At 40.0% G+C, this 25,246-nt stretch overlaps 1 protein-coding gene across 1 annotated transcript; it reads left to right on the forward strand.

The window, feature by feature from the left end:
- The first annotated feature begins 326 nt into the window (after nt 1-326).
- On the forward strand, nt 327-21,102 carry LOC128838725 (albumin-like). The gene is made up of 15 exons (XM_054031165.1): nt 327-452; nt 1,869-1,929; nt 2,878-3,010; nt 4,121-4,335; nt 5,313-5,445; nt 6,875-6,972; nt 9,285-9,414; nt 11,408-11,622; nt 12,176-12,308; nt 14,088-14,185; nt 14,568-14,706; nt 15,568-15,791; nt 17,629-17,761; nt 19,084-19,147; nt 20,924-21,102. Exons 1-14 carry the CDS (start codon nt 368-370, stop codon nt 19,135-19,137), a joined length of 1,851 nt encoding a protein of 616 aa, XP_053887140.1. The 5' UTR covers nt 327-367; the 3' UTR covers nt 19,138-19,147; nt 20,924-21,102.
- The last annotated feature ends 4,144 nt before the right edge of the window (nt 21,103-25,246 follow it).

Here is a 25,246-nt window from a genome sequence, read left to right on the forward strand (position 1 = left end):
GCTAAGAATATGCATGGTTGTTGGATTAGCCTAAATGATACATTAATAAGATCCCTTGAATCCCTTTTATGTCATTTGAGAAGGTAATTTACACAAATCTTTTTCTGTCTGGGTGTTGGAAAGTTAATGAATTTACTAGGTCTTCAAAACAAAAAGTTCCAGGTCACAAACTTCATAAGCAAATAATTTTATCAAATTCATTTTTGGCAAGGATATTTCCCATTTTGTAATCTTCTTCAGGCCAGATGGAAAGTGTATGGTTAATCTTTTACAGACACCAGCTGAGAAGAGTATATTAATCAATGCTCTTTCCATCAGTCTTTCTACCATTCCCGAATAATTCATCCCCACAAAATAACCTGCAACCATGAAGTGGCTAGCATTTATTTCTTTTATTTTCCTCTTCAGTTTTGCTATATCCAGAGATCTGAAAAGATCTGCTAGAGATGCAGGTAAGAAAGATCTATATTAGCTACTTGCTTTCATGCTGTCTTTGCAAACTTTGTATTTTATAATTGTTTTGGTGACTGGTTGAAGTTAATTTTGCAATCTCAAAACTGAACTTTAAGGGCGTGATCCAAAATCAATGGAAATTAATGAAACAATTACCACTTACTTCAGTAGGTTTAGAATCACACCCCAAAAAGGAATGCAGAAATCACATAATCTTAGGTAGGCCTGAAGCAGTATCCTTCCAGATAACGACTCTAGTAATTACATTTTATCTAGTGAAAGTCTCTCTTTTACTTTCAGTTAGCATAATTGTTCTTCAATGTTTTTAAAAAAAATCACTGAATAGTGTTATTAGGACAGAATGGCTGCCAAGTTCCACCCCAGAGGTGGATATAGTGCAGTGGTAGATGAATGATTGTTTTATGCACACACCTTGCAAAGAGCTTTGGGATGAACAATGCTGTATAATCATAAGCTATATTCACTACAGATATATAAAAGATTTCAGTTTGGCCTGATACTTCCACTCACTGAAGACAATGGTGATTTGCATACAGTGGAACAAGAATCCAACCCAACCTAGCTTTAATTTTGAGTTTGCAAAATAAAAACCCTTCCAACAGATCCCCAAACCAAAATGTATCGTCCTCAGCTCATCTCTTTTGTGAATAGTACAATGGTTGTCATTGAAAGTCCATACTTACCAATAGTCATAGGCCTGGTCTACACTAGACAATTAGGTTGGCATACCTATGTCGCTCAGGGGTGTGAAAAATCCACATCCCTGAGTGGCACAGTTATTCCAACCTAAGTCGCTGTGTAGACAGTGCTCGTCCATGGAAAAATTCTTCTGTTGACCTATCACCTCTTGGGGAGGTGGATTACCTATGCAAACGGGAGAACCCATCCCGTCGGCATAGGTAGTGTCTACACTGAAGTGTAGACATACCCATATGAGTTATTTCCTATACTTGAAATAGGAACACACTTATGCAGTTAAACACTAAATCAGAAAAATGCTAATGGTGGGAATATTTTACTTAGGATAGATTAGCAATGTACGAGGCCAGGGTACACGAGACATATAAAATACAAAGTGGAATAGATGGGCCAGATGGATGGCAAGTGGAATAGATGGGCCAGATGAGATGAGGTTAGAGAGAGGGAGAATACAGGGTTAGCAGAAATGAAGGTTAGCAAGTGGTGGGATTTCTAAAGTGCTCAGAATTGGACTTTCTCTGATCCCACTGAAGTCAGTGGGAAAATTGCCATTGAGTTCAACAGTTAGGTTAATGCTGAACACGTTTGAAAATCCCACCCCAAATGCCCAGAATATATTCCCTATAGGGGCATGATTCTATACATAGCTAATGTAAAAAATGATCCTCATTGTTCTCTTTTCTTTTTCCGCTTAGAACACAAGAGTGAGATTGTCCACCGTTTCAACGATTTAAAGGAAGATACATTTAAAGGAGCGTAAGTGAACATTCGAGTTATGTTCTGTAGTGATAATCATCCTCATCATTTTACATTCTTAGTTGGCCAAAAACCCCCATCAAGATGAATAAATAGAATACACGAGACATATAAAAAAAGAATGTGACAGAAATGTTAGCCTTCTAAATGTCCAGTTAGATAATATATAGATAAAACTTGCTGGCTGAAGCAGTTACAATCCTACATTTGACTGATGCTCACGGGTGAGCCAAAGTATCATTGTCTGGCCTTGTGGCAACACAATACATTGCGCTTTGCAAGATTTAGTCAGAGTCCCTCAGTGACCTGCTAGGGCCTATGAGTAGTGTGGATGTGATTCCCTCTGGATGACTGAAGGAGTCACATTTATAGATCAAAAGGATGTTTATGTGAGACAAGTCAGCTTGACCTATGTGGTTTTTAGGCATGGTGGAGATAGCTGAAGATCTCATTATTTAACATTGATGATAATAATTATTTTATAGCACCTACAGGTGTACTGGGTACAAGTTCCAGGAAACACACAGAAGAAAAGTCCGTGATCTGAGGCATTTATAGTCTATGTCATGGTCTTGCTAGAGAAGTGTTAAGATAAACCATACACCAGGAAGAGGAAAGGACAAGGAAGGATACCGATTGTGGAAATATGATTATGTGGTTTCTCAGTTTAGGCATCTGACATTTGAATGCACGATTTTTACTCACAGCCATTTGCACGATTGTGCATACAAATTTGTGTACACCGGTACTGAGGCCCCGGGAACATTTGGCCCTCACTAATTTTGTTGAATCTACAGCAAACTTCTTGCCTGCCTCTTTTACTCAGTGGTTCTCTGCCTGGTTACCATAGATACCAGCAATGTCTCTGAATCCAGAAGACGACTAGCAATTCAGGGAAGTTCCCCCCCCCCCTTATCTACATCTTTAAAAATATGCTTTGTGTTTCAGTGCCCTGATCACATTTGCTCAGTTTCTCCACAAGTGCCCTTATGAAGAGATAGCTAAACAGGTGAAGGATGTCGTGGATCTTGCACACAAGTGTGTTGCCAATGAGCAGGACCCAGAGTGTTTGAAACCAGTGGTAGGCAAAGAGTCCATTGTTATTATGATTCTTCTCTGTTTACACTGCAAATACAGCATTATGATAAAGCACTCAGTAGCAGTCTTTAATAGCAAACCAAAATCACTTATTGGTTTTTCATCACAAAACTTTAAGACTCTCAGGTTTTGATACTGCTAGCGAGCTACTCTCCATTGTATATATATTCTGAAACATGGCGCTTGATTCTCTTACATTTTGAGAGTGGGATTTCCAAAAGCATCTAAATGACTTACGAGCCTATGTTCCATTCATTTTCAATGGGATGCAGGGTTTTAAGTCTTTGCTCAGATTTTCAAAGATGTTTAGGTGTCTAAAATGCATATAGGTATTTAGCTTACGTAGGCATTTTAGAAAATCCCAGTAGTAGGTACCTAAGCAAGTTAGGTGCCTCTGTGCATCTTCAGGTACCTAAATAACTGATCTGGCCCTTTGGCACTTTTGAAAATGTTTAGCCTGAGTGCATTAAATTTCCACAGATGCTTGCCCAGTCAAGTCAATCCCAATTTGAAAACCCCTGAATTCTGAATGCTTTGAAATTTGGAAGCAGACCTGAATTTTGCAACTTGGGCTCAGCCATATTAACATATGCTCGTAGGCAGCACTATAGTTAATGTGCCAGTTTGGGATTGTATTCTAGCTGATTTTAACTGGTAATTCAACTATCAGGAATCCTATGGCTTCATCTCAAAGGCTGCCCAAATTGATATTTAACTAAAGGAATAATAATTGCTTCCCAAATTCACCCACATATGCTCATTGACTTCAGTGAGGCTATCTGCATAAGGTGAGCAGGATTTGTTCTACAGCCTACTAAGTCAAACCTCCAGTGAATCTATCCCAATAATAAAGCATTAAAATGGTCAAAGTAATATAAATATAGGACCAGATTTTCAGGTGATCTCAATTGGCATAACTCTAATTAAGTCAATGGAGCTATGTCAGTTTATACCAGGTGAGATTCTGGCCCATGAATTCTAATTGTTTTCAGATTAGATGTAATTTGTAAATTTTCAGTCATCTAGATTTTTATATCAGACATTCCATGAGCAACCTTAACTCTGACCCTACTCAATGTATTTTCCCCTACAGCCTACTATTGTCCTGGATGAGATCTGCAAAATAGACATGCTTGGTGAAGCATATGGTGAAATGGCCAACTGCTGTAGAAAAGCCGACCCTGAAAGAAATCAGTGTTTCCTGTCATTCAAACATTCTACTCCAGGGTTCCTTCCTCCATATCAAAGACCTGAGCCTGAAGTAATGTGCAAGAAATTCCAAGAAAACAAAGAGTCGTTTATGGCACAGTAAGAACGTTGATTTTATATTAGAGATTTTTAGTGTGGAGAAAAGCAGTATTCACCATGCTGCCTGTGCTATACTGCCACACAGGAGCACATTTTAGAAAAATTGCCTCTGTGCATGTGGAAACGGCTGCACACATCCATTGTGAACACTTGACTATGTCACTTATGCAGCTTTTAGAATATACAGCTGGTCAAAATTTGAAATTTTAATGAAAATTTTCACTGAATGTAGTTACTAGACTGGATTGAATTTTTTCATTTGAGAATGTTTAAACTTAAAATGATCTTTTTATCAAAAACATTTCAGGAATTTTCTTTGAAATCTTGATTTTTGGCAAACTTTCCCCCCTCTTCATTTCTGGTTTTTGGATTTCTCCTCCTTCCCCCACCCCTCCCTTGTTCCTTTTCCCATTTTGTTACTGAAGAGAGTCAGTGAAATGATAAAAAGAGAGAGCAAAAAGTTGCTCCCCCAAAAAACCTCTTAAAAAGGGTTTTTGTTTATTCCCCTTAAAAAAAAATCAGGGAATTTTGAAAGTTTTGCCCCCCCCCAATAAATAAATGAATAAAAAATGTTAACAAAAATCTGAGCAGCTGAAAATTTAAGGAGTTCACACAAAAATCTGCAATCCAGCTGAGTGTTTCCTTTGTGATCAGAACTCCATCCTGGGCATGTATCATTGGTAGTTACCAGAGCTAGAACTGGTTTGTTTTAGTATAGAATTGTTTCATAGAATATCAGGGTTGGAAGGGACCTCAGGAGGTCATCTAGTCCAACCCCCTGTTCAAAGCAGGACCAATCCCCAGACAGATTTTTGCCCTAGATCCCTAAGTGGCCCCCTCAAGGATTGATCTCACAACTCTGGATTTAACAGGCCAATGCTCAAACCACTGAGCTATCCCTCCCCCAAATGCTTTGTATAGACTAGAGGCTATTTGTTGTTGGTTGTAACACATGTTGTTTTGTATTTTCTTTTCAGTCACATCTATGAAGTCTCAAGACGGCACCAGTTTCTTTATGCCCCCACAATCCTTGCTCTAGCTGTTGACGTTGAGCATGCAATTGAACACTGTTGCAAAGAGGCCAACGCTGGTGTTTGCTTGGATGAAAAGGTATTCAGATTTTCAGTGTGAAAAACCAAATATTGCTAACTATTCAAAAGTTTCCTTCTGATCATAACTGCACTTCTGTTTATTGAACAATTTTAACCTTAAGAGGACACAATCAAATCTTGTTTAATAACATTTTTTAAATAATTTTGTTCTGTCAATTATCCCAGAATCTCTAGGAATCTTGAAATTAAAATCTGTCTCTCTCTCTCTCTCTCACTCTCCCCCCCCCATCCCTTATATCTGTATACACTAATCTGTGGGGTTTTTTTTAAAGCAATGCACACAAATGACAGATGACTGGCATTGAATTTAGTGGTGTGCGAAAACGGAAGGGGAAATAGTTGTCGTTATGCTCCAGGTCATCTAATTGCCTGGAAAGTTTGCTTTTTGTGAAATTTTCATCAAGTGGGTGGCTTCATGAACCAATATATATATATATGTGTGTGTGTGTGTGTGTGTGTGTGTCGGGGGGGGGGCGACGACCGGAAATCAGTTTTGCATGTTTGTGTGTGAAAGCTGATCTTCGTCTGAATAAATACTACCTGACCTCTCACAGAAAACTGCTTATGAACGAGTCAGTATGTTAGAGGGTTGAAAAATTTCATATTTTGAAATGTCATGATACACGTATATATTTTTACCATCAAAATTTTTGCAAGAATTTTATCCCTTTTCCAATCCATTCTGTCAGTCCGTGATCATTATTGCTCAGCTGTACTAAATATGGGCAATATACATTCCTTAGGAAAAAAATCATATGCTTATTGCCTGGGTCTAGACTGCGATGGGGCAGCATGCAGTACAGCGGTGCAAGGGGGAGTAAGAGACACCTTAGGTCCAGGCATGCCAGGGTAAGCAGTCACTGTACTTCCTGCCCTGAGCAGATAGGATGTGAAACAGTAACAGCTTTGGTTCTGCTTTCTTTTCAACTACATGCGCTCTCATGATTTGGCACCGGTACGGACCAGTAGCAGAGTATCTCCCTTGACATACAGTTTGTGGGGAAGTTACAATCTAGCCATTAACCTACTTTTAGAATGCTATGGGCCAAATTCTGCCTTTACTAATACTCAGACCCAATGACTATTCACTCCCAGTTATTTCAATGTGGCGGGTCAGGTGGCACAGAGAGCAGCACACAGTCTTACAAGCATAGGGCTGTGTAGTCCCATTCAAATCAACGGAGCTATTTGCAGAGCAAGGTGCTTCTTACGGAGGAGGCGAGTAGCAGAATTTGGGTGTATAATACACCTCCCTACACGATAAAGGGCTGGGGCTAAGGATTGCATAATGAACTCTAGGTTTGCTTGGACTTTTAGTTAATCAGGAAAGAGCGCTTTGTGTTTCTAAACTGGCGCTGCCAGCTTTTTCTTTTCTAGTCCATCAAATGTGATCATTTCGTTTGACAAGGTGCTTGTTATTACTCTAGCTCCCTTTGATAAAGGAAAGAGTCCTACTTCTGAGCAAGATGAACACCTACAACTGTGGAATCCTGAAGAAGTTTGGAGAAAGAACTTTCAAGGCAGAGTAAGGCTCTGACCCCTATTTTATAATAAAAATCGAGTGGTTGTCATAAGACCTGAAGCTACATCAGAGAAAAGCATCAGAAACAAATCAGTAACTTGTTTGCATGTGCTGAGTTTGATGCTCCTCCTTATAATAAATGTGGAGGTGCTTTTTGCAGAAGGAATAGCTAGCACTGACAGCCATTCTGAAATCCAGTGTACAGATCAGGTCAGGCAAGCGTTTTCCCAATTATGGGCCAGTTCCTACTGTGCTTCTCTGCTAAGCTCCCATTGATTTCAGTGTATAATAAAATTGTGGGTTAGTTTTAGTATATTGACACATAATAAGGAAGAGTTATATATTTTACATTAACGGTGAATGTTAGTGAAAGGCTAACCATATGGGCTAAAGACAGATTTAACCATCTCACCAAACTGTTTGCTCAGATATGGGTTGCATAATCTACCTTTCTTCAAACTCTTTATATTAGATAGATAGATAGATAGATAGAGAGAGCCTGGAGATTTTGATGATGGGAACTTTTACAAATGACAAAAATAAATTAATCAATCCAGACAGGGGCAGCATCAGCCTCTTCCTGGGGGGAGGGAGAAGGGTGGCTGAGATGGACTAGACAGAAAATTGGAGGGGCTGCACCTCCCCTTGAGGCCCTGGCCTTCTCCGTCATCCCCTCCCCTGCTCCTCCTTAGGTAAGTGTTAGCTCCACCTCCCCCCACCAGATCCCCCACCCAAGTTGGAGGCCAGAAGCTGGAGCTGGGTAGTGCTGGAGGGGTTAGGACAAATTTTGGAGTGCCTATCGCCCCCACAACCCCCTTTCTAATGCTGGCCCCTGAATCCAGAGCCTGTTCCAGAAGACAAAAGGGAGCTCCATCCACAGCAGAATTGTAGTTCGGTTGCAGATTTATAGATTTTAAGGTTAGTAGGGGTCCTTCTAATGATCCAGTCTAACTTCCTGCATAACCGAAGAGACAGATTACACCCAGTAATTCCTGCAAGAATCCCAATAACCTGAAGTTGAACTAGTGCATTTCTTTTAGATGAGCCACATGCAGCCCATTTAAAGACTCCCAGAGATGAAATATTTACCTGCGTAATTTAAAGCAGGGTGGATACAATTCAATGATTAAAAAATAAATTGTATTTCATTTCATACAAGTTTTTAAAAATAATCCTATTTGAAATTATGGCATCTTATGTTAAAGCCTAAATGTATTACAATCTATTAAAACATTTAGATTAAATAAAAATATGCATTAAGCAGTACATGGCTGCTGCCAAGATTTTAAGAAAGTCAAGCCACTCACTTGGTAGGAGTTATGAGATAAGAACCTGGAACCAGTTTGTTGAAAAATTTAACCAAGAAATTACAGCAGAATCCTCTTCTATGGGTGCAGAGAGAATATTCTTTTCAGTTCAGTTCACTGACTAGTCATTTAAAGTTAAGATGCCAATGGGAGTTAAAAAAACCCCAAACAAAACAGCAGAAAAGCTTATTTTCCTCTTCCAATCTATGAGCAGAAATGAGGTATGAGAGAATGAGATATACTAGTTCTAAAATCATTAGTTTTATTTAACTAAAAAACAAGGTAAAATGCTGTTTTTGTGTATTTAACTGAATTTGAATTTCCACCCAAATAGAGCTTGACACAAAATCACAAGTACAAAATTAATCAGCTTCTTGTACATAAGAAATGCATCATTCACCATTTTTAACAATCAAAAATGTGAAAATTACGATTCTGAATAAATGTAAATTTAGCTATGTAATTGCTTAAATAAATGTGTATAGATAAAGTTATCCTCCTGGTTAGGTCAGATTATGACCAAGTTTAATGTAAATGCTATACACCTCTACCCCAATATAACACTGTCCTCGGGAGCCAAAAAAATCTTACCGCGTTATAGGTGAAACCGCGTTATATCGAACTTGCTTTGATCCGCCGGAGTGTGCAGCCCCGCCCCCCCGGAGCGCTGCTTTACCTCATTATATCCAAATTCGTGTTATATCGGGGTAGAGGTGTATTTGGTTACAAATCAACGTGTTTTAATGGTTACCAGCCAATGAGACTTTCTTTAGGGGTAGGGTGGAAACGCTAAAAAAGTACAAATACAAAATAATATGAAAATCACTGATTTAATTCAAGCTCTTCTGTTTGCTGATTTAAGTCACAATTAAAATAAATGATTTAAAATTGCTTTATTTAAACCAATCCATCATGATTTAGAGTAACCTAAATTGTAGTGACTTGCAAGTTTCATTTTCAATACAGAGCTTTAAATCAGACATTTTTCTGATGTTTTCCCCTTTATAGTACTCTTGCTATAATGAGCCAAAAATTTCCTAAGGCTTCATTTCCAGAGATTCACAAAATTGTAAAGGAGATCACACATCTCCATGTGGAGTGTTGTGCTGGCGACATGATCGAATGTACAGATGACAGGGTAAGTTATGTTGCTTTTGCTTAGTGTTGACATTTGAAAATAACAGAACACGGCCTGTTCACTTACAGTGATACACCTACACACTCTTGGATGGTTGGCTCCTCAGCCCTTAAAATGTCAGCGCTGGATCCTCAGCTAGTGTAAATCGGGCTAGCTCTACTGACTTCAGGGGAGCCAATTTACGCCAGCTCTGGGTCTAACCATTACATTAAAAGAAAATTAAGGTTGCAAAGTCAAGCATTCAAAAAAGTTAGGAAATGCCAGGAATAAATTTGCCTGTGCCACCTTAATTTAGCCTGCTTGTGTGTATGTATTATAATACAGTCTTTAATTACGTGACACTTATATTTGTTCCATGTTAATATTTTTTAACAGTTTGTCATATTGGATTGGAACCTTTAGATTCACCACACAGACCTCTGCCACTTGAGTTTATGGAGTAACTGATAGTAGCAGTAGGTCATTAATCTCTATGTGGGTGATGGGATACTTTGCCAGTGGATTTCATTGATATTTGCTGATAGAGGAGGACCAGGGAGACTCAGAGATCCCCAAGTTTGATACCTTTTACCCTGCCCCAGCCCTGTGTTTACCCCACCACTGGCTCCTTGTCCCAGCGCCATTCTCCTCAACTAGTTAGTCTTAGTCTCCTCTCCTCAGGCTTCTGTTCCAGTCTCTCTACTCCTAATCTTCACCGCTCTCAGTCTTCCTTGCCCCAATCTATTCCTGCAGCCCTCCCCCTCAATTTTCACAGAGATGGCAAAATGCACTTCCTTGATACAAAGGCCATGCCCCTGCCAAATTTCAAGTCTCTGCATCAAAGCATAGGGAAACTAAAGCTTTCCAAAGAAGAGGTCACCAGAATTATTTTAACCTTGCGTTTCAATGTCTATTTCCCTAGCCTTGTTCTCAGAAACTCCTACACAGTTTGGGCTGAAATTTTCCAGCCACATTCAGCCTGAAGCAGACCCCTGGCATGGGAAACATCACCCAACAGTTAAAGTTTGGCAAAGATATAAGCAACTGAAAACAGGATGGGATGGGAAGGGTTGGGCAAGCTTAATAATAAGCTGTACTACCAGCCCCTGTAGAACGCAGGCCATAGCAATGTCTGGTTATCCTGCAGCATTCTAGGGCGGTCTAGCAATTCCTTAACAGAAAACTCTTGTCTTCACCATGCATACCCAGTTCTGTAATTCAAATTAAGGTGTGCAGAGAGGTAGGGAGGATGCCAACAAGTCAGCTGTTCCTTGTGTATGAGGTATTTATGCATCATTTGTGAGCCCAAATTGTTAAGTAGGCTCCAAGGGTCAATCTAGCAATCCTTACTCACGTAGTGCCATTAAACTCAATGGGGTAACTCACATGAGTAAGGATTGCAGAACTGGTCCCTAAATGTGTGTGAAATAACTATGTTATAGTGCCCACCCATTTCAGAGTGCTGGGCAGATTTCAGACCGGTAGGCAAGCTGTGCCACAGGGCTGACTTTCTTCTTCTGTGGGGTTTTTGCATGTAGTGGCTCCTTGTAATGGCTGACATGTCTTGTATTAGCAGAAAGAGATCAGGTGGTTGAAAGGGTAAAGTGGCAGCCCCTTGTGTCAAGGTGCTTGATGATTTCTGCTACCTTTAGCAGACTGTTCACCCCCTCTAGCTTTCTAATGACAAAGGAAGGAACAACATCACCCCGTGCTGGTCCAGGGAGCGTGGCAGGGATGCCATGGCTCCAAGCAGGTTTCAGCAGGTGCCTACAGCTGGAACTCCATTAGCTCTGCTTGCTCTTCACTAGGCAGAAAGCAGCCTAGTGGAGTTTTGGTTGTAGCCTCCTGAAAAACTGTTTCCCCTCTCTAGCGAGTCTTCCATTTCCTTAGCAAATTAGCAAGAGCGGCTCTGACTTTGGCCTCAAAACTGTAAAAAGAAAAGCAACTGGGAAACTAAAAATAAGTAGTTGCTTATAAAGGCCTTTTAACTGACACAGTATCATTCCTTTTGCAGATAGAGATTGTGAACTATATCTGCTCTAAACAAGACGTCTTCTCCAGTAAAATAAAAAATTGTTGTGAGATGCCAGTGGTGGAACGAAGTGAGTGTGTTGTTAGGGCAGGGTTTGATGACACACCTGAAGGCTTGCCCTTGCTAGCTGAGAAATACGTAGAGGACAAGGAGGTGTGCAAACACTTTGCTGCAGAGCATGATGTCTTCATGGCACAGTACGTATAGCAAATGTTATGTGTTCTTGCTGGTGACTTCTCTGAACTATGTCATTTTACACCTGAGGATATGTCCTGCAGAGTATTGTAATGGAGAGATTCCTTTGTCTGGTCCTTTGAGTGACTGACCTATCACTTACGGCATCTTGAAATTCTATCCATTTTCCTCTATCCATTTTCCTCGATTGTAATTCCCATATTTTGTGACACATTGTATTTACCACCATCCTTCTGAAGATGAATTGCAGATCAGTTTGTCAGTGGCATGAGATTTCTTTACATTCAGGAGTTCCATGTGCTTTGTCTGTAATATCTGATTTTAAAAGATTTTTGGCCCTGGGCCGCAGCTCCTCCATCAGCAGCCATGTTGACAGACTGTTCTTATAGCGCCAAAAACTGTACTCTATTAGTCAGGCTGCTGCTCCACCACCCGTGCACAAGAGAACTGTATCCAAACTGTAAAGAATTGTACCCATGACAAGCATGTAACCATGTTACTTGTTAGAGGCTACTATAGTCTTAAACTCTAATGCTGGCAGTTTTCATGTTACAGATTTCTTTATGACTATTCGAGAAGGCATCCTGAGTTCTCTGCTCAGATGCTTTTGCGGATTGCTAAGGGATACGAAGCCATCCTGGAAGTATGCTGCAAAACAGAGAATTCTTCTGAATGTTACAGTCACGCAGTAAGTTCTACTGTTCAATCACACATAACAGGAAAACATTAGAATGTTTTGGTGATAAATTCTCATGAGTTGATGGTGACCAAAGGGATTTGGATGGGATTCTGATGGTTAGGGATTTAGTGAGGATTAATAAAGGGGATTAGTTGGGATTTACATAGATGACGTAGCATTTCTGTGTTTGTCATTCATGACACGTACCTATGGTTTCCTGGAATGAATGAACAAACAATTAGAGTAACTCCATAAGGCACCCCGAGCCTATGTAAAATGACTGAGATCATTTAGTTAAGTTCTAATGGGCATGTATGCACATCAAAAAAGCAACCTCATAGAGAAATCTTATATGTTAACTTCTGCAGAAGGGCTAAAGATTCAGCGAACATGGAGAATGGATAGTTCTGTCATTCCAGAAATGGTCCCACAAATTGAGGGTTAAGGCAAGTTAGTGGAACAGCATATGTTGCCACTAATTTTGTTGTTCTCTTTTTATCCATTGAACAATCTCCAAAGTTAAAAGCCCTGTAACTTTTATTAGCACTAAATTGGTTTAATAAAGAGAGAAAAAAATACTACATACAAGATGTCTGGAGTTTTGTTTTAAGTCAAAATGTTTCCCTTCCCAACATCAATGGATGGATTTGAATCCACTTTCAAAATCCTATGCTAACATAATAGGACTAATGGCAGTGGCCCCAGTGAGGATCAGGGCCACATTGTACTAGGCCTTGTATATAAAACAGTCTCTCTCCCAAAGAGTTTACCATTCAGTGAGAAAGTCTAACTAGACAGAATGCAAGTGGATTTGTTAGAAGGTGACAACTTGCATAAGCTCATTTTACAGTGCTAGTAGAGTCAATTGCTGGAAGATGAAGCTATACAAATTTAAATGGAAAAGAAGTTGCAATTTTTGCAGAGAGAATAATTAGCTATTGGAATAATTTACATCCTTGGGTAATAGATTGCTAATTACCTGACGCCTTTTAAACAAGATTGGATGTCTAAGATATGCTCTAGTTCAACCACAAGTTGTTATACTTAATGCAGGAATTACTGGGTGAAACTCTATACTTGTGATAGGTAGGACATCAAAATAAATGGTTATAATATTCTCTTTTATCCTTAATCTGTGGCACTATGATTTTGCAAACCTGGACAAAACTGCATTAAAACTAAAGCAGTGCACACACACTTTTTTCCATTTAAAACCCACCAGTTTGCTCTATAGCATTTGTGAACCTTCTGTTCACTTTTCACAGATATCTGTGTGAGCAAAAATATTTTCACAAGAATGTTCATAGACAGACGATGTATACTGTCTAAATGAACATTCACACTAGGAGTTATGGGCATCATGAAATAATTCTGAATAATGAACAAATTCCTACAAGTCAAAGGTCATTCTCAAGAGGAAGGACGACAGAGTGGTTAGGGTAGTAGTCTGTGACTCAGGATATCAGATTCAGTTCCCTAGTCTGCCACAGACTTGGTGCATGCCCTTGAGCAAGCCACTTAGGCTGCCTGTGACTCAGTTCCCCATCTGTATATTGAGAATATTTTCCAACTGCACAGGTGTGTTGTGAGGACAACTACAATAACGATTGCAAGGGTCTCAGATGATGGTGATGGGGGCCATAGGTGTACCTCAGAAATGATAGAATATTTATGAATAGAAATGGCCTAAATGGGATAGACAGGAGTTTCTTTGTGAGTTGGGTGTAGTCTCTAATGAAAGCCTTAGATAGATAACCTGCCTCTAATAAGGATTATATTTACTTGCAGGAAGAAAAACTCAGGAGTTACATCCAGGAGACTCAGGAAATAGTCAAAACTAACTGTGCTCTCCATGCCAGCTTGGGAGAAAATGGCTTCCTAAAAGCGTATGTTTCTTTGTTTTGGAGTGGTTCCATGTTTATCCAGTGAATGGTCAGGATTTTGTAAAGATGAAATTCTCCAGACCCAAATGAATAAGACAAGGGTACAATTTAACCATTAGTGTTTGTTCAACTGGCAGTGCAGACGATGCCATTATTCCAATGAAGAAGAAGAATATTTAGAAGTTATGGTATGAACAGGAATGTAGGCTTCCATAGCACACGTAATGGTAGACTCATTGCTGCTTCTGTTACTACAGCTAAGAATGCAAAAAAATTAGTTCAGCTTTGGACAGATCTATTTGTACTTCATTGAACAGCCCTATCTAGGTGCTTTATTTAAAATTTTTCTTTATAGTTGAACAATCTAGAATATTTTTTATTTCAGTATCCTTGTCCGCTACACCAAGAAAATGCCTCAGGTGTCACCTGAAACATTGATTGAAATCTCAAAGAAAATGGCAGCCGTTGGTAGCAAGTGCTGCCACGAAACAGAATCTAGACGCATACCTTGTTCAGAAAGACATGTGAGTACATTTCTTTCTTTACCATAGCTTTCTTTTTGATGTGTTTTCTGTGTACTGCACTTTTACAATGCTAAATATTCTGCCCAAATGCAGAGAGCAGCAATTTTGTTCTCAAAAGGTTCAACATCCTGTTAAGGAGGAAGTATACAGTATGCTCTCTAATGGAGACATTGGCCTACATTATATATATATATATATATATATATAATTTTAAATAGAAGCCTAAAGTTAGGCTTCCAAATGCATAGGTGGAAATCTGCCACATTTGGAATGGAGATGAGTTCCCCAAATGCTGGTTACCATGAAGACATCATGAAATAGGTTTTATTTGAAGGCAGTTTAAAGATTTAGGTATTTCTGAACAAGGGTCTAGATCTGGCAGTGAGCTCATCTTGCTGGGAAGCGATGCCATTTGTGAAACTAGCAAAGAGCACCCAAGGGGAGAGACCATGAACAAATTTCTTGTTTAACAGTCTGCAGAAGAAGATGCCATCTGTATTTTAGAGCATAAGAAATTACATCACTTTTCTGGAAGATGGCTGCCTTCACAGCTAGGCTCAGAAATGCCGGTTATAAATCCTTTCCTGGTTACTGATTGGACGAAATGTTGAAGTCCTGAATAAAATTCTTTAGAAGGGGCAACTTTTGTCTGGGACAATCACTTGTCTAAGTCTGAGAAGTTCCAGAATGATTGAATGTTTTCATTCTGTTTTCATGGGAGCTCTGCTTAACCAGAAGTGAAAGCTGCCGGCACCCCTGCCTATACTATGTGACATTAGGAACATGCATTGCTTTTATGAGCCTTAAAGCTAAACGTGCTGTGAACCTTGTTTTTGTTGCTCTCCCTCTTTCTTTGTTCAGCTGAGTGTGGTGATTCAGAATATGTGCATGAGACAGGAGGCTACACCTATCAATGAAAAAGTCACACACTGCTGCGATGACTCATATGCTGACAGGATACCATGTTTCACCAAGATGGGAGTTGATGAAAGCTACAAGCCCCCTCAATTCACCCCTGAACTGTTCACCTTCCATGAAGATTTGTGCACTGCTCCTGCTGAAACACAGCAAATAAAACAGCTAACGTAAGATATCCATTTGCTAATTCACAGCAGATTTTAGGATTAAGCTCTGATAGGGAAGGAGAGTCACAGTTTAACATAATTTTCCATATAAAGTGTAGTTGTAGCCATGTTGGTCCCAGGATATTAGAGAGACAAGGTGCGTGAGGTAGTATCTTTTATTGGACCAACTTCTATTAGTGAGAGAAACCAGCTTTTGGGTCACACAAAGCTTTTCTTCAGGTGTGGGAAAGGTACTCCCAGCAAAATGTAAGATGGGTGAAACCAGACAATCACTACACTCTCAAAACAAACTAGAACAGGAAAATGATAAAACACAAAACACACCCTATCACCCATGGGTGAACACTTTTCACAAAGTGATCACTCCATATCTGACCTCTCAGTCCTCAGCCTCAAAGGAAACCTGCACAACACCTTCAAAAGACGAGCCTGGGAGCTTCAATTCATTACTCTGCTAGACACTAAAAATTATGGACTGAACAGAGATACTGGATTTATGGCTGATTACAGCAATCTGTAACCTGCTACCCCCCTCTTTTTGTCCTATGATTGCTAAGTGTTAATGGGACACTCTACCTTGAATGGTCCCTTGCACATATTGTAACTGCTCATTTTTAAACAATCTGTTCCACCATGCATTTTGTATGATGCCGGGAGTACCTTTTCCAGTCCTAAAGAAGAGTTCTGTGTGGCTCAAAAGCTTGTCTCTCACCAATAGGAGTTGGTCCAATAAAAGATATTACCTCGCCCACACCTTGTCTCTAAAATTTTCCATACACAGTGAGGAATCATTTGCTACAATAGCACTATGGTAGCCTTACCAGCGAGTCGTCAACACATCATCATTTACTAATGGGATGAATTTTCTACCTAGCCAGGGCTTTGCAGCTACTGTTTTCAGAATTGGAGGCATTCAGTTACACCAACTGAAGATTTGGTGTAGAAATCAACAGACTATACCAGTATACCCCACCTGAGGATCTGACCCATTGCACTGAAACTTTGAGCAATAATTTCCAATAGTACAGTTAATTCACTTCACGGTCAACTCATGTAGCTTAGAAAAGCAACAAAGAGTCCTGTGGCACCTTATAGACTAGCAGATGTATTGGAGCATAAGTCTTTGTTGCTTTTTACAGATCCAGACTAACACAGAGACCCCTCTGATACTTGACATCATGTAGCTTAGTTTTTATTTTATTTTATTTTATTTTTTTTTAAAGAGGAAGAATTTTCTGTTTTAAGATCCAGCAGCATGTGAGTGTGACTTTAGGCCAGTGATAACATCAGTAAGATGACATGGTTATTCAGCATGAGCCAATACATAGCTGTGCTATGCTAAGTAAAGGTGTTATTTTCTCTGAATACTAAAAATGTCTAAGTTGGCCAGTTTCACATAGGCATCCTAGCAGAGTTGGGTCTTAAAGAGGGACTTTGATGGTGGCTTTTTGCCTATCTGTGCAAGAAGTCTGTTCCAGACATAGGGGCAATGTTGCAAAAGGCGTGAAGGTGGTTGTGGGAGCAGGGGACAAACAGTGTTGTGAGGCTGGGGTTGTAGGTGAAGTGGCAGAAGCGCAGGTGGTGGTTATTTAAAGTTTCCTCTGTATTATATTCCTCAGTATTATATTCCGCATTTAGGCTTGATCCAAAGTCCACTGGAATCAATGGGAAAACTCCCATAAACGTCATTGGACATCAGATCAGGCCCATATGGAGCATATTGTAAACAGGCTGTGAATCTGCACAGGAATCAGGGAAATGTGATATTACAAATTGGTAACTCAAGTCACAATAACTAGTATTAATTTTACATTGCTGCATTTTGTGTTCATTTCAGATTCCTTGTCAACGTCATTAAACTAAAGGTCACTATAACAGATGAACAGCAACAGAAAATCTTTACAGATTTTACTGGCATGGTAGAAAAGTGCTGCAAAGCCGAACAACATGAGGCATGCTTTGGTGTAGAGGTATCTCACTATTTTCATGTATCGAGGGTATATTCTTGATTAAAGGAATGCATGGAGAATGTCAATATATACGTTTTAATCAAATGTTCAGCAACCTAGAATGGCTCTGTGTGTGAAGAAGCAATAATTTTGCCTAGATGATACACTCTACAGCAATATATATACATATGAGTGTGTGTGTGTGCGCGTGCGTGTGCACATAGAGAATTTATTTAATCTAAAAGATATGTTTAAATCTGCTTGAGTTTGCATCCAATATTTGCCTTATGTGCTAAAGATTCTTCTAGGACATGCAAAATAGGAGCTTTAAGGATTACAAATGAAAATTGCATCTGTATAATTGCAGAGAGGTCTGAATAATAACATGGAAAGAGGAAGAGCTGGGCAAATTATGTTCTGTGGACATTCATTCCAACTTTTAAACAAGTTTACTTTGACTAAGCCCTCCAACTCCTTTTGATTTTTGCTCTTGCTGAATATTCAGGCAGACAATCACAGAGACTTAATTTTAAGCAAATATTGGAGAACAGTGTCAGAAAGCAATTTCCGCAAGTTCTAAGCTTTATGCTTATCCCGTCAGGAGACAGAAGTGTGCAATGTGACTTGTGTTCAGTCAAAACAGTTCAGATTTCAAAATTCAAAAATCAAATATTTGGAAAAAGCTACTTGGGAGCGACCTACTAAGAGTTATTCACAGAAATTGGAAAAATAATTTAAGACTCACAGACAACTCAGAGAAAGTATTAAAATTTGTCAAATATTCTCATTTTGAAATACTCAGTTGGCTCTCATGACATATACCCTCCTTTAAAATACTCCCCCATCCAATTTTAATAATGATTTATCATCTAATGCTACTTCTATTACCATCCATATATTAAATATGTTCATATGAGCATATAACAAATATAGAATTGGGGTATTTTAGACTAATTATGCATTTTATTTTTTTACTCATTACTCAGATACCACATAAGTGGGTACATTAAAAATGCATGGAAATATTACAGGCAGACAAGATATTAATTTGTTGGAAATACATTTCTATATAAACATGTTTTATCACTTTGAGTTTGCAGAATAAAGTATGAACTCCTGTAACAAGCTTCTCCCAGGCATAGCTGCTTAATAATTAGGGCTGGTTGGCCACAGGTCTTGCAGTCCTTCAGGACAAGCCACCAGTAACAGGACCATTATAATCATCCCCTCAAACCTCCTGTGTAACAGACCATAGAATTTAGCTTATTGAAGCTTCCTGCTCAAATACTATGCAATTTCCTTTCTTTGATTCTCTCGTGTAAATATTTGTAATCTTTTTCCAGGATCCAAAACTGATAGCTGAAATTAAAGCCATTTTAGGAATTGTCGGAGTCTAAAGCATTTCAGGTAACAGCAAAATTTATATATTGGGAGCTCTGTGCATTTAACTGCTCAGAACAAATATGCTCATAATTTAATGTCAGATTTCTTCCTTGCTGCTATTTGTGTTACCATGGTGCCTAGGAACCTACTAATGGACCAGTATCCCATTGTTCTAGGGTCCTGTACAAACACAGAACAAAAAGGTGGTCCTGGCCCCTTATGTATGTGGTTTTTACTCTTACAGAGCATGTGCCAAATTTTTCTTCCCAAATTCAGAAGGGGTTTTCTAATTACTCCTTTATCATCAGCAGCACTGAACATCTCCCCAACTTTGGCTAGCCCAATCCGAAGAATACTCAACATTCTGCTGAAAGTCTAGGGTTCTTATCCTAAATGACACATTCTGACAAAGAATCCTTCATAGTAATTTTCATACATTTCACCCTTTAGACCAGGGCAAAGATCAAGGCTGAGATTTTCAAAGGAACCTAAGGAGATGGGTGCCTAACTCCCCTAGGCTCTTTTGAAAACCCCAAACTATGAACTGTAAACTCATTTTCTCATTCATGATGCTGGCTTGTATTTGGACCTCTAAATCAGCCCAGATAGGTTAGTTGTGATAGCCATCCAACCATCATCAAGACTGAATATTGGTCAAGGCAAGAGAGAATGGATGGTCTTGTGAGTTAAGGCACTGAATTGGGATTTAGGAATTGGAAATCCAGTTTTTATTCCCAAATTGAGGGCAGATCAGTCTCTCCTTACCTTAGTTCTTCACCTGCAAAATGGGAGAAGTTCTTACGGTACCTCACTGGGATGTTAGAAGGATAAATTAATATTTGTAATGTGTTCAGATATTATGGTAACATGATCCATAGAGTATTAGAAACATGGTAGACCTGTCCAACTGCATATATAGTTACAGTAGGATTCTCTACTGATCCCTTTACAACATGGCTAAATGTGGATTATATCTTAACCCTGTTCCATGACTGGAGATAGAGCCTTGATCATGTCCACACAAGTTTTATTTGTGTTCTAACTGAGTTGGGGAGCTCTGTGATTTAACTTGGTCTTCTGGCACAGACGGAGCTGTACTCAGGACATCCCTATGCTGAGCTGACAATGGAAGTCTGACTTACAACACTGAGAAGCATTATGGTCCCAATCCTACAAGGAGTTATTCACTTGCTTAACTTTGTGATGTGAGCAGTCCCAAATGATTTCATAGGGCAAGATCCTGCTCACATTCAAGTTAATGGAAAACTCTGATTGACTTGAATGGTACAGAATCAAGCACATAGTGTGTGAAGTTAAGCATGTGAATAATTCTGAGTACAGAGGCTCTGATCCTGCAATCTTAAACTGTATCCTTAAAAAAAAAAACAAAGAAAAAAAAAAACACACCAAGCAGATGATGTGAACAGAACTCTTAACTACCACACATGTACTTTCACAAATGGATGGTGTCACCTTTGGTTATCAGACAGAATTCTTGTGTGCAGTGTTGTTGTAGCCGAGTTGGTCCAGGATATTAGAGAGACAAGGTGGGTGAGGTAATATCTTTTATTGGACCAACTTCTGTTGGTGAGAGAGGCAAGCTTTTGAGCTTATATAGCTCTTCAGATTTGGGAAGAGAAGAAGAGCTCGCTCTAAGCTCAAAAGCTTGTCTCTCACCAACAGAAGTTGGTCCAATAAAATATTACCTCACCCACCTTGTCTGTCATATACAATTACTGGTAGTTTAGATGTACATTTTAGTTTTACCAAGTCATCCTTTTTGTTTTTCCTTCTACCCAGGTCACCAAAGGAGAAAGGTGAAATTCATCTATGCAACTTCTCCTGTACTTTGCTTCCTGTCTCCCGACACTGACACGTGGTTTAGAATGCTGTTTAAAAAAATACTCAATGTTTTATGGACCACAGATTCTTCAGAAACTTCTCAGATGTTAACAATAAAGACAAGTTTTTAAAAAGTCCTCATTGTCCTAGTCTGTTGATTAATTTTGTGATACAAAAAGTTTGCAACACTCTATAGTCAAATGGTTTCATACTGTAACACTTACATACTAGAGATGGATCCCCTTGACCCTTCTTTACCATCTCTTGTAAAATGTTAGTGTAATGATCATTATAATGAATTATTACAATATTACATTGGGCCAGATAGTGAGACCCTTACCCCGGTCAGTAACACTAACTGAACTGTTCTATTGACTAAAGAGGCTATATGTGGAATATCAGGAGTTTCAGGTCAGGAGGGACCACCAGATGCTTCTAGTCCAACCATTCTAGTCTAGTTAACATGAATAAAACTATCAGAATCTGGCCTTTTACAAAACAAACATTTTACATCAGTAAAGATGGCTCCTAATATTCATAAGCTTGGGGAAAATTTGGATAAAGATCTGGATTTGCAGCTCATATATTTCTCTCTTAAACACAGCCACGGACAGCAAATGTGGTTTTAAGTTCAGAGATGCCTCATTCAAAACATACACCGTAATCAGCGCTCTTGCACGGCACTGAGTTCACAAAACTCTGTTCAACTGAAAACCACTGAAACTTTACATTGTTCTTGTAAATAGCTGTGGACTAGTACACTTACTAGAACCCCTCTAGTCCAAGTTAATAATGTCACATGTTTTCCCATATGGGTCAGGCTAATATCTCTTTTGGAGACCCTCAATTCTGTCTGACATGTAACATGGGCAATACTACCTGCCTGTAAAACTGACCCTGACTAAAGTTCAGAAGCTCTGGTTCTTCACCTGATTAGGTTGCAAAGGACATGCCCAGGAGAGCAGTGAGACATTCAGTCAGATGATATTCAGAGACAGAGGCAGAACTGGTTGAAAATGTAAAAAGCAGATTCATGAATGAAAGCCTTGAGTCCAGGTCACTATTATTCATGGCTTCATGAGATTCTGTATTTAAGACTATGTATACAACCACAAGGTAGTCACAAAAAAGTGTTGCTGAATCCTGAAAGTTCCATGAGTTTGAGCACAAATCATTATTCAGCCAAAAGTTTGTACCAGAAGTAAATTATTCACTCTTTGCTGGTCACTGTTTGTTGTTGTTGTTTCCTAGTTTAAGAAGTTTCAGCAGATGAATTCATACTGCAAACAGTTAATGGTCAAAGTGAATAGTTAGCTGACCACCCATAGGCTAACGATTGTTGATTTAGACTACTATTTCGGTGCATGCCAAATATGTTCACAAAAGCCAGGATCCATTCATCAATGAGCCACAAACCGAAAGAAAAGCTAAATTCACAATGGATATTATTTTTAGAGGTAATCCTGCCAGCTCCACACAGGGGAATTATTCAGATTTGGATGATCTTCAGTGTGGAACTATAAGGGCTACTATGTGTAGTGCAAGGGAGTGGGGTCAAATAGCAGTATCACAAAAACAGGTGGAGAAGACAGAAGGATGGAAGATTCTCATTTCTACATGTACGTACCAATACATTTCCCTGTGCAATGGCCCAGAAGGCCCAAAGAGGGCTTTACATACCAGCAAATGAGACTGGCTTGAAGATGGACAGCACTTGCATTAACTATTACTAGTGTTTAAGCATTTAGATGCATTACCAATTCTTGATTTTAATTTGTGTGGAGCATTTCCCCAAAAACTTCTCAGAGGTAGGGTCCCCATGATGAACAGTTTGCTTATTCTTCAAATTTTCTCAGTGCTCACCAGCTGGGGATCATTCTGTCCCTTGCACCCTTTGCTGTGGGTCTCAGTTACCATGCATTTACCCAATTGCCTAGACTGACTTTTCTTCTGTTTGGCCCTCTCTCGGGTCAGAAAACAGGAGGCCATACCGGATCTGGTTGAGCTGTGCTTGGCACAGAACCAAACACGGGGCAAGGTGGTTTTATGTGGCCCCTGGGTTGGCTGAGTGGAGGCAGAATAGATCCAACTCCCAGCTTCTGTAAACTGCATTGCATTGAAGTTCCTATTCCAAAATCTCTAGTCATTTCCTCCAAATGTCAGCGTGGCCAACACTTGTGATGTTATCCCACATCTCGCAATATTTGATGGTGGGGTTTGAGCACCAGCTCTGGCAGACAAATGGTTTCATGAAAACCTCAGCTTTTATTTAAAAAATGAAAATAAAATAGAAGTAAAGCTTCTAGCCCTCATGATTGCACACATAACCTGAAAACAAGGCATGAGAGCACCCTGAAGGTTTGAAACCCAAGATGCAATTAAACCTCCCCCCCCACCCAACACCAAATATTAAGCCAGTTTCATGATTTTTGAGGGCCAGGCCTATGATTTTTGAACACTTGGGTTAGCAGTAATGCACACAGCAGGGCTAGTGCAAGGTAATGGAGGTTTCAGTCAGTTTTGCTGCCATGTAACAATTCATTTCAGCACTCTTGGTGGTACATAAGTCTGCTTGAAAGCCACCATCCTTTTGTCAAGGCTAACAGAGAAAAGCATGTTCCCCAAATTAGACGTAGGCTAAAGAAATGGAGATATCCCATCCCTCTCCTAGAACTGGAAGGGACCTTGAAAGGTCATCAAGTCCAGCCCCCTGCCTTCACTAGCAGGACCAAGTACTGATTTTGCCCCAGATTCCCAAGTGGCCCCCTCAAGGATTGAACTCACAACCCTGGGTTTAGCAGGCCAATACTCAAACCACTGAGCTATCCCTCCCCCCCGGATAAGGATAAGAACTCCTTGATCTAAGTGTCTCAAGCTTGGGGTCTGGTGAATTAAAGTCCTTCAACTGAGAGAAAACCGGCTGCTTAGGATAGTATTTCAAACTAGGAACTGTCAGCAAGAACCTCCCAGCTCCTCTTTTCTGCATGGCAATGGAGGGCGAGAAGCAAGCTCTCCAATAGCCAGGTCTCAGGTTACTTATAGCCTTAAAGGAAACCACCAACAACTTGTATTGTGTCTGGAACTGAACAGCAAGCCAGTACAGAGAAGAGCACAGGTGTTACCTGTTTACTGCAGCTCACTTCACTCAGAAGCATGCAGCTACATTCAGTACCAGAATGGGGGAGATCCTCAGCTGGCTAGCTCCATTAACTTCAGCGTGTGCTCAACAAGCCACAGCACATGGTTGGTATTGCCTAGACTAGAGGATGTGGAGCATGCAACAGCATCAAATCAGAGCATTCACACAGCAGTTAAAGCAGCACCTGGTTATGGAGCAAGAGTTCATCAGGGGTACATAGTTGGTACTGTGATAAAAAGAGAAGCAGGCACCGCCTCATGAAGACAGAGAGAACTCACTCAGAAGAACTGAGATTTCTGCATGTTTTAAACATTGACCATGATACTCTATAAGGGCTGGTCTACAATAGGGGGGAGGAAATCGATCCAAGATACGCAACTTCAGCTACGTGAATAGCCTAGCTGAAGTCGAAGTATCTTGGATCGAATTACCTGGGGTCCAGACGGTGCAGGATTGACAGTCGCGGCTCCCTCGTCGACTGCGCTACCGCCGCTCACTCTGGTGGAGTTCCGGAGTCGACGGTGAGCACGTTCGGGGATCAATATATCGCGTCTTAACGAGACATGATATATCAATCCCGGATAAATCGATTGCTACCCGCTGATATGGCGGGTAGTGAAGACGTACCCTTGTAAGGCAGCTTTGCACTCTGGCAGTGTAAATGGTCTAGCAGTGAGTGTAAAAGTAATTTACACCCATTTTAAGGCTTCTTTTTTGCTACCAGAATGGTATAAAGGGGGCCTCAGTGTAAACAGGAACCAGGAGCATTCTTTTCATCATGGGTAATGAGCACAGAGGAGTCAACTTTGGCAGGAAAGTTGGTCCAGCTCCTGCACTGTTATTAACAGCATGAGAAACCAGCTCAGTCCCCAAATGCTCAGGCCTCTAGAGACATCCAAGACACACTGGGCATTCAATAAGGTACTAACCTTGGCTAAACCAAAATAAGCCTCACTTAAACTGAAGTAAGAGTGTCCTCACCAGGGCTGACTGGTGTGACTTTCTCATGGAGATGAGGCGAAAGCCTCAGTGGAGTGTATTTGCCGTTTATCTCTTTCAGCAGCCACCATGTTGCTGACAGAACGCAGAGCCTCCAGACACCATGGAACGTTTGCAATCGGTGTATGGGTGACAAGATTTTG

Source organism: Malaclemys terrapin, chromosome 5 (genome assembly GCF_027887155.1).
Source record: "Malaclemys terrapin pileata isolate rMalTer1 chromosome 5, rMalTer1.hap1, whole genome shotgun sequence".
Lineage (NCBI taxonomy): Eukaryota > Metazoa > Chordata > Testudines > Emydidae > Malaclemys > Malaclemys terrapin.